Source organism: Eulemur rufifrons, chromosome 6, assembly GCF_041146395.1.
Source record: "Eulemur rufifrons isolate Redbay chromosome 6, OSU_ERuf_1, whole genome shotgun sequence".
Classification (NCBI taxonomy): Eukaryota; Metazoa; Chordata; class Mammalia; order Primates; family Lemuridae; genus Eulemur; species Eulemur rufifrons.
Genome location: NC_090988.1, coordinates 58,612,014 through 58,623,923, shown reverse-complemented (window position 1 = coordinate 58,623,923; position 11,910 = coordinate 58,612,014). Strand labels below are relative to the sequence as shown.

At 48.9% G+C, this 11,910-nt stretch overlaps 1 protein-coding gene across 2 annotated transcripts in view; it reads right to left on the bottom strand.

Moving 5' to 3' along the window:
• Window positions 1-11,910, bottom strand: part of PPFIBP2 (PPFIA binding protein 2) — a 134,089-nt gene continuing 122,179 nt past the window's right edge. Inside the window, exons 19-27 of one of the 2 annotated variants that reach the window (XM_069471128.1) lie at window positions 8,913-9,063; window positions 8,549-8,660; window positions 7,887-7,975; window positions 7,453-7,575; window positions 6,101-6,226; window positions 5,235-5,423; window positions 3,929-4,105; window positions 1,657-1,722; window positions 1-114 (exon numbers count right to left, since the gene is read on the bottom strand). In XM_069471128.1, the coding sequence (XP_069327229.1) occupies window positions 43-114; window positions 1,657-1,722; window positions 3,929-4,105; window positions 5,235-5,423; window positions 6,101-6,226; window positions 7,453-7,575; window positions 7,887-7,975; window positions 8,549-8,660; window positions 8,913-9,063 (1,105 nt within the window). In that variant the 3' untranslated portion in view covers window positions 1-42. Of the gene's footprint in view, window positions 115-1,656; window positions 1,723-3,841; window positions 4,106-5,234; window positions 5,424-6,100; window positions 6,227-7,452; window positions 7,576-7,886; window positions 7,976-8,548; window positions 8,661-8,912; window positions 9,064-11,910 lie in introns of those variants that run through there. The other variant, XM_069471129.1, reaches the window with a different exon arrangement.

The following is an 11,910-nucleotide window of genomic DNA, read 5'->3' as shown; positions in this document are numbered from 1 at the left end:
GCCCCCACACGTGCCTCTCTGGGCTCTCAGCCACGAAGAAACTCATCTCCAGCCATCAGCGTTGGGAGCAGCCACGCGAGAGTCATTCAGCAGCTGGTCCTGGCTCAGCATGGTCTGAAAGGACACAGGCGAAGGGGCACTTTAACAGGGTTGCGGCAGCTACGTGGGAAGCAGAGGGGCACTGAGTGTAGTGTGGTCTACGGCTGATGCCAGTGCCCTGTAAGTTTATGGTGTCTCAGGGACCCCCAGTACTGGGTCAGAATAAACACTACTATTAAGATAAAAATAAAGTGGTTGTCTTGGAGGTAAAGTTGCTATGTCAAGGCCACCAAAGGTCTAGCAGAGATTATAAGGGCAAGGTTGGACAGATCCCTTTCAGTGTTTGAGCCAAGAAATAAAAAAGTTGAACAAAACTGATCCTGGGCCGGGTGCGGTGGCTCACGCCTGTAATCCTAGCACTCTGGGAGGCCGAGGCAGGGGGATCGTTTGAGCTCGGGAGTTCGAGACCAGCCTGAGCAAAAGTGAGACCCAGTCTCTACTAAAAAAAAAAGAAAGAAATTATATGGATAACTAAAAATATATATAGAAAAAATTAGCCGGGCATGGTGGAACATGCCTGTAGCCCCAGTTACTTGGGAGGCTGAGGCAGTAGGATTGCTTGAGCCCAGGAGTTTGAGGTTGCTGTGAGCTAGGCTGACACCACGGCACTCTAGCCTGGGGAACACAGTGAGACTCTGTCTCAAAAAAAAACAAAAAACTGATCCTGCTTGGATCAGGTAGACTCTCCTGTCTTTTCCTTGGACACAGGGAGACTCTCCCATCCTTGTCCTGTCTTTTAATCGTGCCTCAATAGATCAGCAAGTGAAGTGATGGGGCCTCCATGTGGACAGATACTACAGCCCACCGGCTCAGTGACGTGATACCTGGGAACTAAAGGGCCCTGGGAGTTACGGGCCTAAAAACCAAATCTGTGCTCTGTGGCTAGCCTTTTGCTGCCAGCTCTCGTCTGCCTAAAAGCCTGGCAAGGAGGATATGATTAGCCCTGTTTACAGATAATGAAGCCAAGGCTCAGAAAGAGAATGACACACCCAAAGTCCCAGGGCTGGCAAAGTCAGAGCAGGGACTCGAGCCTCCTCCTCTTTCCCGAGACCAAGCTGGCTCCCCACGATACGGTCTGTCCTCTCGGGCATGCCAGGATGTGCTCGCATGCCTGTGGTATCCACCACGTCAGAGGCGTGATGGGAAATGCCTGTGTCTCTTGGGCAGAGAGAGGGCAGAACCGTGTCCATTAGGCCAGAGATGTGCCCTGGGCTTCGGGCTGACTAGACAGGTGACCTGGAGCTGCTGAGCACCTCGGTCTCCTTACCAGCTCTGAGACTGGGGAGAGGACCTGAGACCCAGCATGACTTAGCTGACTCCAGCTAAAGGCCCCCGAGCCTTCCTGATGCCCTGAGGGTCTCAAGGCCCTGCAACAGGCCAATGGAGAAGGCCCCTGGGATGCTTTCTGCCTCAGAGCTGGCTCAGGCTCAGGCTCGGACTCTGACCCAGCACCCAGCACCATTCTTTGCTCTCCCTCAGGCCTTGTGCCCCATCACACCAAACTCACCCGGCCTCTCCAGCACCAGCCCTACTAGGGGGAGAAGGTCAGAGTCCTACCGTAAGGCGGTGGATGTCTTGGGAGAGGAGCCCTATCTGCGTCACGGTGCCTTCTGAAGGTGCCATCTGTAAAACGGGCAGCAGCCTGGTCAGCACACACGGTGCAGCTTGTGACTTGCAGAGATGGCATGCAAGTCCTGTCCTGCTTGGGCCTGGCTTCTCCAGGGCACGCTGGTGAGATGCGCAAGCAGCGGGCCAGGCCCCGAGGAGTGACAGGTGGGTGGAGCACATGCTGCTTCTGTTCCTGGGGAAAGGCGTCACTGTCCCACACCACATGCACAACTCTCCTGGGGCCCCACCCGGCACCAGCACCAGCACTCAGGGTGCACAGAGCCAGGGTCTGTCAGAAGTAGCCGTTCTGCATGTGTTCAGTGTTCTAGCTATTTCCAGGAGCAGAGAGCAGCAGGAATGATGGCCTTCAGGATGCTGAACAGACTGACAATTTCCAGGAACCAACAGGAGCCCAGGCACGAATGCCTTGGTACAGGTGGGTGTCCTCGGGAAGCTGCTGATGGAGCTTCCTCACTGCCTGGGCGCCTGCCTTCCCCTCCCCAGGTAATGCCGGCCTGCTGCTTCTTTCCTAAAACTGCTTAGACGCACAGCAGATTTGGAAGTATCCTCTGTAAATCTGGAGGGCATCAAGTGTAACCCCTTGTTTTGCAAGTGAGAAAATTGAGGCCCACAAAGGAAATGGGACTTGCTCAAGGCTGCACAGAGAATTAGTGGCAAAACAATTCCATGCAGGGTTTGGAAACAGGTGCATGCAGAGATTCTCTCACCAGGACATGATAAGAAGGGACCAAGCCTGCCCTGACTGGCTCTCTATAGCTGCACTGGTCAGGCATTAGCCTGAATGATCACCTGTCAGCCAGTGGCCCTGGTGCTGGGATCAAACACCAGCATTGCCAGCTGCAAGCTGTGCCCACATCTCTAAACTCAGAGGAGGTGGTGGCCTGAGGCAGCCAGTAGTTAAAGCAGCAAATCTTACATTGCCTCCATCTGGGACAGAATCACAGTGCCACGCTGGGGATGTTGGGCCCTGCCCTGGCCATCAGATAGTTACGACACGGCTGTTATTCTTCTGTAGATGAGGCCCAGGGGACCCAGTGGAGCCAAAAGCTGCCCTGGGGTGAACTGGAATCTTATGAGCCAGAGCCCAGACTGGCAAGGCACGTCTCTCCCTTGGTCTCCGGCCAGACAGGGCCCATCTGGAGGACCCATTATCATCGAGTCAGCCTCTAAATCAAGAGGACGGACCTGTTCCAGCTCTGTCAGCACAGACAGACCAACCCCCACCACAGTCACGGGCCCAGCTAAGCCCGTGATGGAGAAGCCGATAAACACATGAAATAGCAGAGAGTCTTTCCAGCAAGGCTGCCCTTTAAGCTCCCCACCTTCCCCCGCACTAGGTGGCTCATGCCACTGAAACGGAAGCCAACTGTGGGGTCTGCACGACAGATGTGACCTACAGTCAGGATGTGTGTGACAGAGAGGTGGAGCCTGCAGCAGCGAGGCCACAGGCCTCCTCTGAAGGAAATGGGGGGCGGGGTCCCTCCTTGTTCCGTCCCCCAAGTGAATCCTGAGTGTGCACCTGTCCGAGGCCACCTCAGTGCCATTGGCTCTTAAGCTATGCAATGAGTAGGACTGGTTCTCCAGCTATGTCCAGCTCTCTTCCTCCAACCAGATTGAATATATGTTGCACTGTTGGCTTTGTACATAAATATTGTTTTTATTACCAGAAAGAAGCAGCCATCTCTGTAGTAAGGCATGACACAATTCCATTGTCACTGTGACACAAGTCCCAGCTGCCTGTCCCCACTGATCTCAGCTAAGACTGTGGCCCACAGGCCTAAGGCACTTGAGCTTTTCCCCCAGCTGAAGCACAGAGATGTCTGGGAGCTGAGCCTCTTGGCAGTGACCAGGGTCTCTGGACCTGTGTCCAAGTTCCTGTGTTTCCACTGGTGCTGAGGATGGACATCAAGAATAACTAAAAATGTAGAAGTGTCTTTAATTGTCTTTCCTCCTGAGCCCACCTTTGGCAACAGTCCCCAAAGCCTGGCCCCTTTGGCAGAGGTGTAGCTCCATTTCCTGGCCACCTTCAGGGTTTGAAGAGAGACTAGCCCAGGGGTCCACAATTGCTGGAATGTTCTCTGTGAGACATGCACACGTGCAGGGGGTGAGGTGCAGTTATACGGTGACACACGCTGTTACTGTGAGTGCTCGGCGTGCACAGAGAGAGCAGGTGACAAGGGCGTCAGCTAATCTGTCCCACCTGGTCCAGCCCATCCAGTTCAGGGGCATCAAGGGGGCTGAGGCCCCGGTAACCACTGTAGACCTTGTGACTGTCGCTGATACCGTCACTGGGCTCCATTGGGCAAATGTAGTCCGTCGATTCATCAAATTTCTTTTTTCTTATGTTTCCAAAATGTGAAAATCCTAGTTTCCTTGGCTAAAACATAGCAAATGCAAAATTATGAGAAGGTTATCAAGCCAGTGTGCAGATATGACCGACAATATATTTTAGGGCAGGCTCACGAGGAAAGGAATAAGGCAAACTGCTTCTAGAAAAACTCTCTGAACAAAACAGAGCTCCCGTAAGCAACTCTACGTGGGAGAAGAGGCCAACAGATACGTAATCTTGACCAAGAGAGCTGCCCCTCCAAGACGCTGTGCCTGAAACTCACACCTGGCTCTGCCCCGCCCGTGGCTTTCTTGCTTCCACAGATGGACTGGGCCCTCCTGCAGGACGCTGCAGCCTGCACTGGAGAACTCGCCGTGCCACAGCTGCCGGCACCACGTGGAGAGCACCCCCTCGGCACCCAGTGCCCTCAGAAGGCACACTGGACAAGCTGCGCCCAGCACTGTCTCTGCTCACCTCCCCGAGCAACACTTCCCATCCTGCTCCCTTGGGGAAGGGGTCTGCTCGCGAGTTCTAGCTAGGCCTGAGGCACCGACGTGCTGCTAGGGCCAGGGCCAGCCCGGCCTCCAGAGATCGCCTGTGGACCTGCGGTCTGGCAGGGATGTGGTCTGAGGAAGTGTGGCTCAGGCAGGGCTAACGGGCTTTGTGGGATTCAGGGAGCCCCAGTGAGCAGTGCTGGTGCTTGGATGACCTCGGGACCTCTGGACAGCTGCGTGCTGGCCACCTCACAGAACAAGACAAACGGGACCTGCTGCCAACAGGAGCACTTCCTGTGTTGTCAGGGCAGCTTTAGTCAAGACCCCATGGTGCTGTGGGGCACACACACGGGCCTGAGTGAAGGGAGCCCAGTTCAGAGCTCCTGTGCCCTGCAGGCTGAGTCACGGCAGCGCTGGCGCAGAGGAGCTCCCAGCCGCCTGCGAGTAGGTGCTTCCTGCACCTACTGTGTAAAGAATACACGCTTCTGTTCCTACCCCTTCTGTGCAGAGAAGCCTGCACTCTCTTCCATGGACTCAAGATGGGCAGGGACTGGCCTAGCAAGGACTCGCAGGCACCGGGACCGCAGAAGCTGAAGAGCCTCTGTGCCCAGGCTGCCCATGCTGCTCTGGCTGCAGGCGTCGAGCCAGCTCTCACAGAACAAAGGAAGGGTCTGGCAACTCACCCGCACTTTGGCCGTGGTGGTCAGTGGTGTGTAAGCTGGCGAGGCCATTTTGTCTCGCTTTTCCTGTTCCGCCTCAGGACCAATCAGGGCATTGAATTTGGTGGTCAGGTGGCGCCTGAGGAGTGTCTTTTGTGGTGGGATATTGAGAAGCATAGCCAGGGTGTCCCCAGTGAAGCGTGGCTCCAGGATCTAAAAAAAAAACCACAGACAAACCTAGCCAGGGGTGACCACAAACGGCTCCAGGTGGGGGATACTGAGAAATCGGCCACTGGGCCTGGGGGAGCTCCACGGCAGGGGCTGAAACTCACCCACTTGCCCCGAGTCCCACTCTGAGCAGACACTGGTGCGTTTGTCCACTGAGCACCTCGTCTGCACAGACCAGCAGAGACCGGGACCTCCTTGGTGAGGCTGCCTCTCAGAGTCTCCTCTGGACAACATCCAAGCCACCACCCCCTCCTCATTTCCCCTCTGGCTTTGCCACTTGACTGATCGTAGTAGTGACAAAGATCATAGTAAGCAGGAAGTCACTTTCTGATGGCCTCCCCCTCACTTCCCCAGCCCCCATGTTCCTGTGGGAACAGGTAGAGCTGCCTTGGTAAGAGCTGGTCCTTATGCAATCCCGTTGACCTGGAATCCTCTGGGTCTGTTGCTAAGAAGTCCTTCCAGAAGCCACCTTGTTTCCATGAGGTTATATTAATCCTCAACGACAAATCACCAAAATACTTTCTTTGAGACTTCAAATTATGCAGGGGTTTCAGGGGAAGTACCTATTTTTTCACTAGAATTTATGTCTGGCCCTTAAGAAACAGTTTCCGAATACCCCAGTTTGTACCAAGGCAGGTGGGCTAGGCCGAAGAGCCACTCACAATGAGACCTCCATGGACTCCACTCCCTCGGAGGTTGGGAGCATACTCCGCCAGGTCTACGGACCGCAACCACTCCATCACCCTGTGGTTGGACCACTGCACGACTTCTGAAGGAGAAAGGTTACTCTGTGGGACGGAAGAGAAGAAAGAAGTTAGGCTAACTAGGTCCCACCACGGTCCTCTGTAGGGTTAGCCCCTGTGGGTCTGGCATCTGGGGCAGGCTTGGGAAAACCCTGAATCTTAGTGACCCAGGCCAGCCAGACCACCTGCCTGAGAGCCTTCCCAGTTTCCAAGAAATGGAGCTCTCATTGAATCTAGCATGATCGTCTACGCTAAGATATCTGAATCCAGAATCCTGTCATTCCCTAATCTTTTGGTTAACTTTGGGACAAATAAATGAAGACATACACAGTTATTCAGTCCATGATTCAGAAGAACTTTAAAGATGATTGTCAATTGTAAGCTGAGTGTTTTATAGACAAAAGATCTCTCTGGTGTGGCCAAACGTTTTAGGGGAGCACACACTAAGATACTTACACCTAAGTGCCCTCACATGGCATCATGGTCTTCAAAATGCTCAGCACTGTGCCCGACATACAAGGCATTCAAAACATGTTTGTTGAACAGGGAGAAAACAGGAGATGGAGGGCGAAGGTAAAAATGTTTTTATAGTTCCTCAGGAGGCTGAGTTAATTTTGCAGCAGGGTTACATTCAGTTCCCAGGAACAGAGGCGACAAGATGTGATTGACAACCTGTCAGCTTTGGGGCCCACCACGAACACCAAGGTTCACGGAACATCATGAAGTATTTCACCGTGATTTGGGGTGCTAGTATTTACCTACACTATTTCTTCTCTAGCAAGACCTGCTCATGGATCCCCTGTGTATCTGGGCCTGGAGGTCAGTTAATTTGGTATCTACAAGTAGAGAAACCTATTCTGAAATGTTTGGTTCCTTAAGGGCTCTCCCTCCCTCCTCCTCCTCTGTCTCTTCTCCTCTCCTCCATCTACCGGACACACATCTTTCCATTTTGTCTTTGCCTTCTCCCTCCTTTGCACCATGGCTTCTTTAATCACATGATGACTTTGAAAGACTCATTGCCACTGCCCTCTGGCCTGTAGCACGTGTCTCCCCAAGGGAGAGTGGGAGCTTGGAAGCCTATGGCTATCATGAGACAACAGTAAAGGTAACAGGGGTGTTTGGGCAACATCAAGCTTGAGCAAAGGAAAGAATCTCAAGCACTGTGATCTGAAAGGCAGCCATCTGTGACGACGACGTTCTTATTTTCTCATGCTCAAGGTTTCAGGTGTCCTGGCTCAGGGCTAGCTGGAGAGATACCATCCTCCCCTCACCTCATCAGCCGGCCGCCTGTGCAGGCAGTGGGGGTTGAACTTGTTGACATGCAGCACGTGAATGGCACATTTGATGCTGAGATGATGTAGTTGGCTGGTGACTTTTAAGAAGAGTAGATCATTCTGGAAGAGGAATGTTTTGGTTGATAAACCAGAGTTTCCAAAGTGACAGAAGATCTCTGATGTCCCTTCCCAGACCAAACATAGACAAATTTCCTGCACCTCAGGAAGGTGCCCACGATACACGGACAGCTTCTCTCATCACAGTGGTTTGTACTCTGCTACTTGGAACCTCTAATGTGACAAACAATACTATATCATGGCCTTAAGAATATGAGGGAAGAGGCGGAATCAAGTTTAAAATAACCACCATGGGTACACCTGAGCTGAATGCTCATAGGGACACCTGAAATATTTAAAGGAAAAGTCCTCACCACAGTCAGGTATTGCAGCATTCGTCCATCAACTCTGGATTCATGAAACTGGTCTTTGTATTGGGGTAAGCCAATATCATCAAGCCACCCTAATAGTACAGAAAAAACAGATGTGTCAAGATTCATGAGAGCTGGAGAATGTAGATGCAAAAAAAAAAAAAGGAGCAAATTATCATTTTGAGCTTTTAGTTTTATTCCCCAAAGGATTTAGTAACCCTTTGCGCCTTGCCTTTTTCTTTTCTTTTTTTTTTTTTGAGACAGAGTCTCACTCTGTTTCCTGGGCTAGAGTGCCATGGCATCAGCCTAGCTCACAGCAACCTCAAACTCCTGGGCTCAAGCAATCCTACTGCCTCAGCCTCTCAAGTAGCTGGGACTACAGGCATGCGCCACCATGCCCGGCTAATTTTATATATGAATATATTTTTTAGTTGTCCAGCTAATTTCTTTGTATTTTTTTAGTAGAGACGGGGTCTCGCTCTTGCTCAGGCTGGTCTCGAACTCCTGAGCTCAAACGATCCACCCGCCTCGGCCTCCCAGAGTGCTAGGATGCCTTGCCTTTTTCAAGGAGATAGCTGTCTTTGAGGCACACATTTAATAGGGAGATTCTTTCTACCCTTTGTTACTGCCAGAAACATACTTAATACATGTATGCCTGTTCTTACGTGTCACCCAAATGTGGTCTAGCAGTGCAGACTTCTCCTCCTGCTTGGCGTTGATGGCTTTCACTGCTAAAACCAGCTTCTTCCTGTGAAGAGGGTGCTTAATTCCTAGCTCCTGAAATTAAAAGATGAAGACCAGATATGAAATTGTGGCAGGCGACTTGGCCCTCAGAGGACATGGCGTCTGGGTGGAGATGCTCTGAGAGTGTGGCGATGGATGCACAGTGCCCTAGGATGGCCCACAGCTACAGAGGGGATCTTAACCCCCCTGTCCATCCTCCTGTAGGTGTGGGAGGGGTGGGGGGCCCTGGCCTCCCCATGCATTGGTCTGGGGAGAAACTGGAGCCTCCCCAAGCTCAGCCCTTACCTTTTCCATGTCCTGAGGGGTAGCTGTCAATAAGGTGTGGCCAGAAGACACCCACTGCCTGGCAAAGATCACGTACTGAGCCAGGCCAAAGTCCTCCAGCCACGCACACACACGCTCGGTGCTCCACTGGGCAAAGGGGGCGTTGGCGTCACTGGGAAGCAGGAAAACAGCATGTTTCTGTTAGCGGGAGAGCCTGAGGTTCTGAGTTTAATCACTTCTCATAAAGAAGGAACTTTTTTTTCTTTTATTCAGAGATGGGGTCTCACTATGTTGCCCAGGCTAAGCTCCAACTCCTGGGCTCAAGGGATCCTCACACCTCAGCCTCCAGAGTAGCTGGGAGTACCAGCACGCAACACCACACCTGGCTCAGGGACTATCTTTTTAATAAGCAACCCCAGTCATGGAATTTAGTTGAACCAAATTCCACTACTGCATACTCATTTGATGTAGACTCGGGAGTTTCCTTGATAACACACAGTCTGAATTTCAAATCTCCAGCTATTTAGAGCATGGGGTAGCTGGTATGATTGTCCTGAGACTATGTGTACATGTCATAGGTCCGCATACACACATGTACATGCCACAGGCCCAGAACTGTGGCCACGTTAGGATGACAACCCACAAAAGAATCATCTTTTCAATAAGATTCAACACTCTAATTTTTAGGAAAATACTTAGAAAACTAGGAAAAGAGGGCAGCTTTCTAACATAAAAAAAAAAACAACAAAACAAAAAACACCAAAACACTAAATGAAAAAACCCAAGTCCCCCCAATCAACAACAGCCAATACCTTATTTATTAATGAAATACTAGGGGTATTCACATTCAAGTCAATAAAAAGACAGTATGTTATCAATACTAATAACACTGGTCTGAGAGCTGCAGCCAGTATAAGGAGAGATTAAGAACAAGAATATAGCTATTAGAAAGGCAGAAACAAAATAAATCCATTTTTTTCCAGATGGTAGGACTGCCCACCTAGAAAACCCAAGAGAGCTCAGTTAAGTGGCTACTTATAAAATACACACACACATGAACATATGTAATCTGTATGTTACATAAAAAATCAACAATTTTCCATATACCATCAATGTACGGACACTGATGCTTTTGTTAAAACAGAAAAATCCTACTCACAGCAACTAAAATTATAAAAGGTGTAGGAATTGCTTTAACAGGGGACACATGGGCCCTGTGTGACTCCGCGTGGGGACTGGTGGGCGGGGAAGGTGGTGACTACAACACTCTGCAGAGCAAGATAAAAAAGACATGAATAATAAATGAAGAGCTAGATCATGTTCCCAGACAGGATGGCTGGGTTTTATAAAGCTATCAATTCTTAAAGACATCAATTTTTCATTTAAAGTGTGAATATAATGGCACATTAAAAATCCCAATAGAGTCTTTAGAGAGGGGAAATTCGACTGAGCAATTTCATATTCATTTTTAAAAATAAATGAGGATTTATAGAATATAGAAGACTAGATAGTCATAAAGATTCCTTCCAGGAAAGTACCCCTAAACACACTAGATTTAAAAAAAAAATTTTTTTTAATGCCTGGTGGAGCTTAAAGTGAGGGAATTCCTTAATGGGCCAGAATGACCAGGAAGTGCCATTCTAGAACAAATGCTAGATACGATGTGTACCCTGGGGTAGGTGCTGATCACTCACAGCCTGGGTTTTAATGGGTCCTGAATAGGTACAGATCCAGGTTTTATGAGGCCTGAAACTTACAAAATTTGGGATGCCCCCTTTAAGAAAATTACAAAATTTGAAAATAGAATTAGAAACTGAGTATTAGAATGAGAAAACAAATTACAAGAAATTACAAATTTGGCCAAACCGAAAAACATTACAAAATCCAGAAAAATTAATATTTTTGCTAATTAACGTCTAGATATACCTCTGTAGTAATTTACCCTCATATTTTGGGTACATACTCTTTGTTTGCTTCTTCATATGTCTACAACCCTATAATATTTGAGTCAGTCTTCTAGCATGACTGATAGATATTTTTTATGATAGTAGTTAAAAAATAGTTTCAGCTTCACAATTTATAATTGGTATTGTCAGGTGCATTCTTAGAATCATTTAATTTAAATTTAGGAAAACCTATTATGTGTCTTCTATATGTGAGTGGTAAACCACATAGCATTCAAGTTTTTAATGCTATGGCTAATCTTATACATTCTATGAATTGACTATTCATTAACCAGTGTGTTACTTATGTCCTTGTGGTGGTAGCATGAGTTTTACGTTGTCTTTGTTGATGTCAATATATCACATAAAATCAGCCAGAAATTTCACTATTTTTCCAATGTGTTCATATGATTCACTTTATATGAACAACAATCTAGGACCCTAGTCACTACTTCTGTTTGAAATTTATCTCCTACTCTTAGCAAATTGCTACGTTTGGTATGATCTGGAGGTTTTTTTGTTTATAATTTGTTTCTTAATGTGGGAATAATTTCTCTCAATTTCAATGCTCATTTTACCACTTTTGTTTTACATTCTATTAGGTTTTTATTTCATTCATTTCCTTGCTTCTGGAAATTGGGAAAAAACAAACATTATGTACATCAGAGGGACATTTTCAGTTCTAAAAGGGAAATAAGTGTTTTTGAGATCATGATTTGAAAGCCTCTGTCCTGTACCCCTTTGCAAAACAACCTAGTGCTCTGGTCCAAATCTTCAGCAGTCTCCCCATTCCTTGTTTTGTGGATTCTCTCTACCCTCCCAAGCCTCGCACTGTCCCACAGCACCAGCCCCAGCTTGCACCTCCTCAGCCTCTCTCAGTGCCAGCGTCTCCCGTCAGCCAGGGCCATGGCGAACACGCTAGGAAATAATTTAGAGATGACAGAGATGGTACCTTTCACGTACCACCAAACTATCTGTTTTACTGACACATTCCAAAACATCTTTCCAAATTGCAGTCAAAATTATGTAACTGAGATTTATCAAATATGCCATTCCCATGGAGCAGGGGTACACCT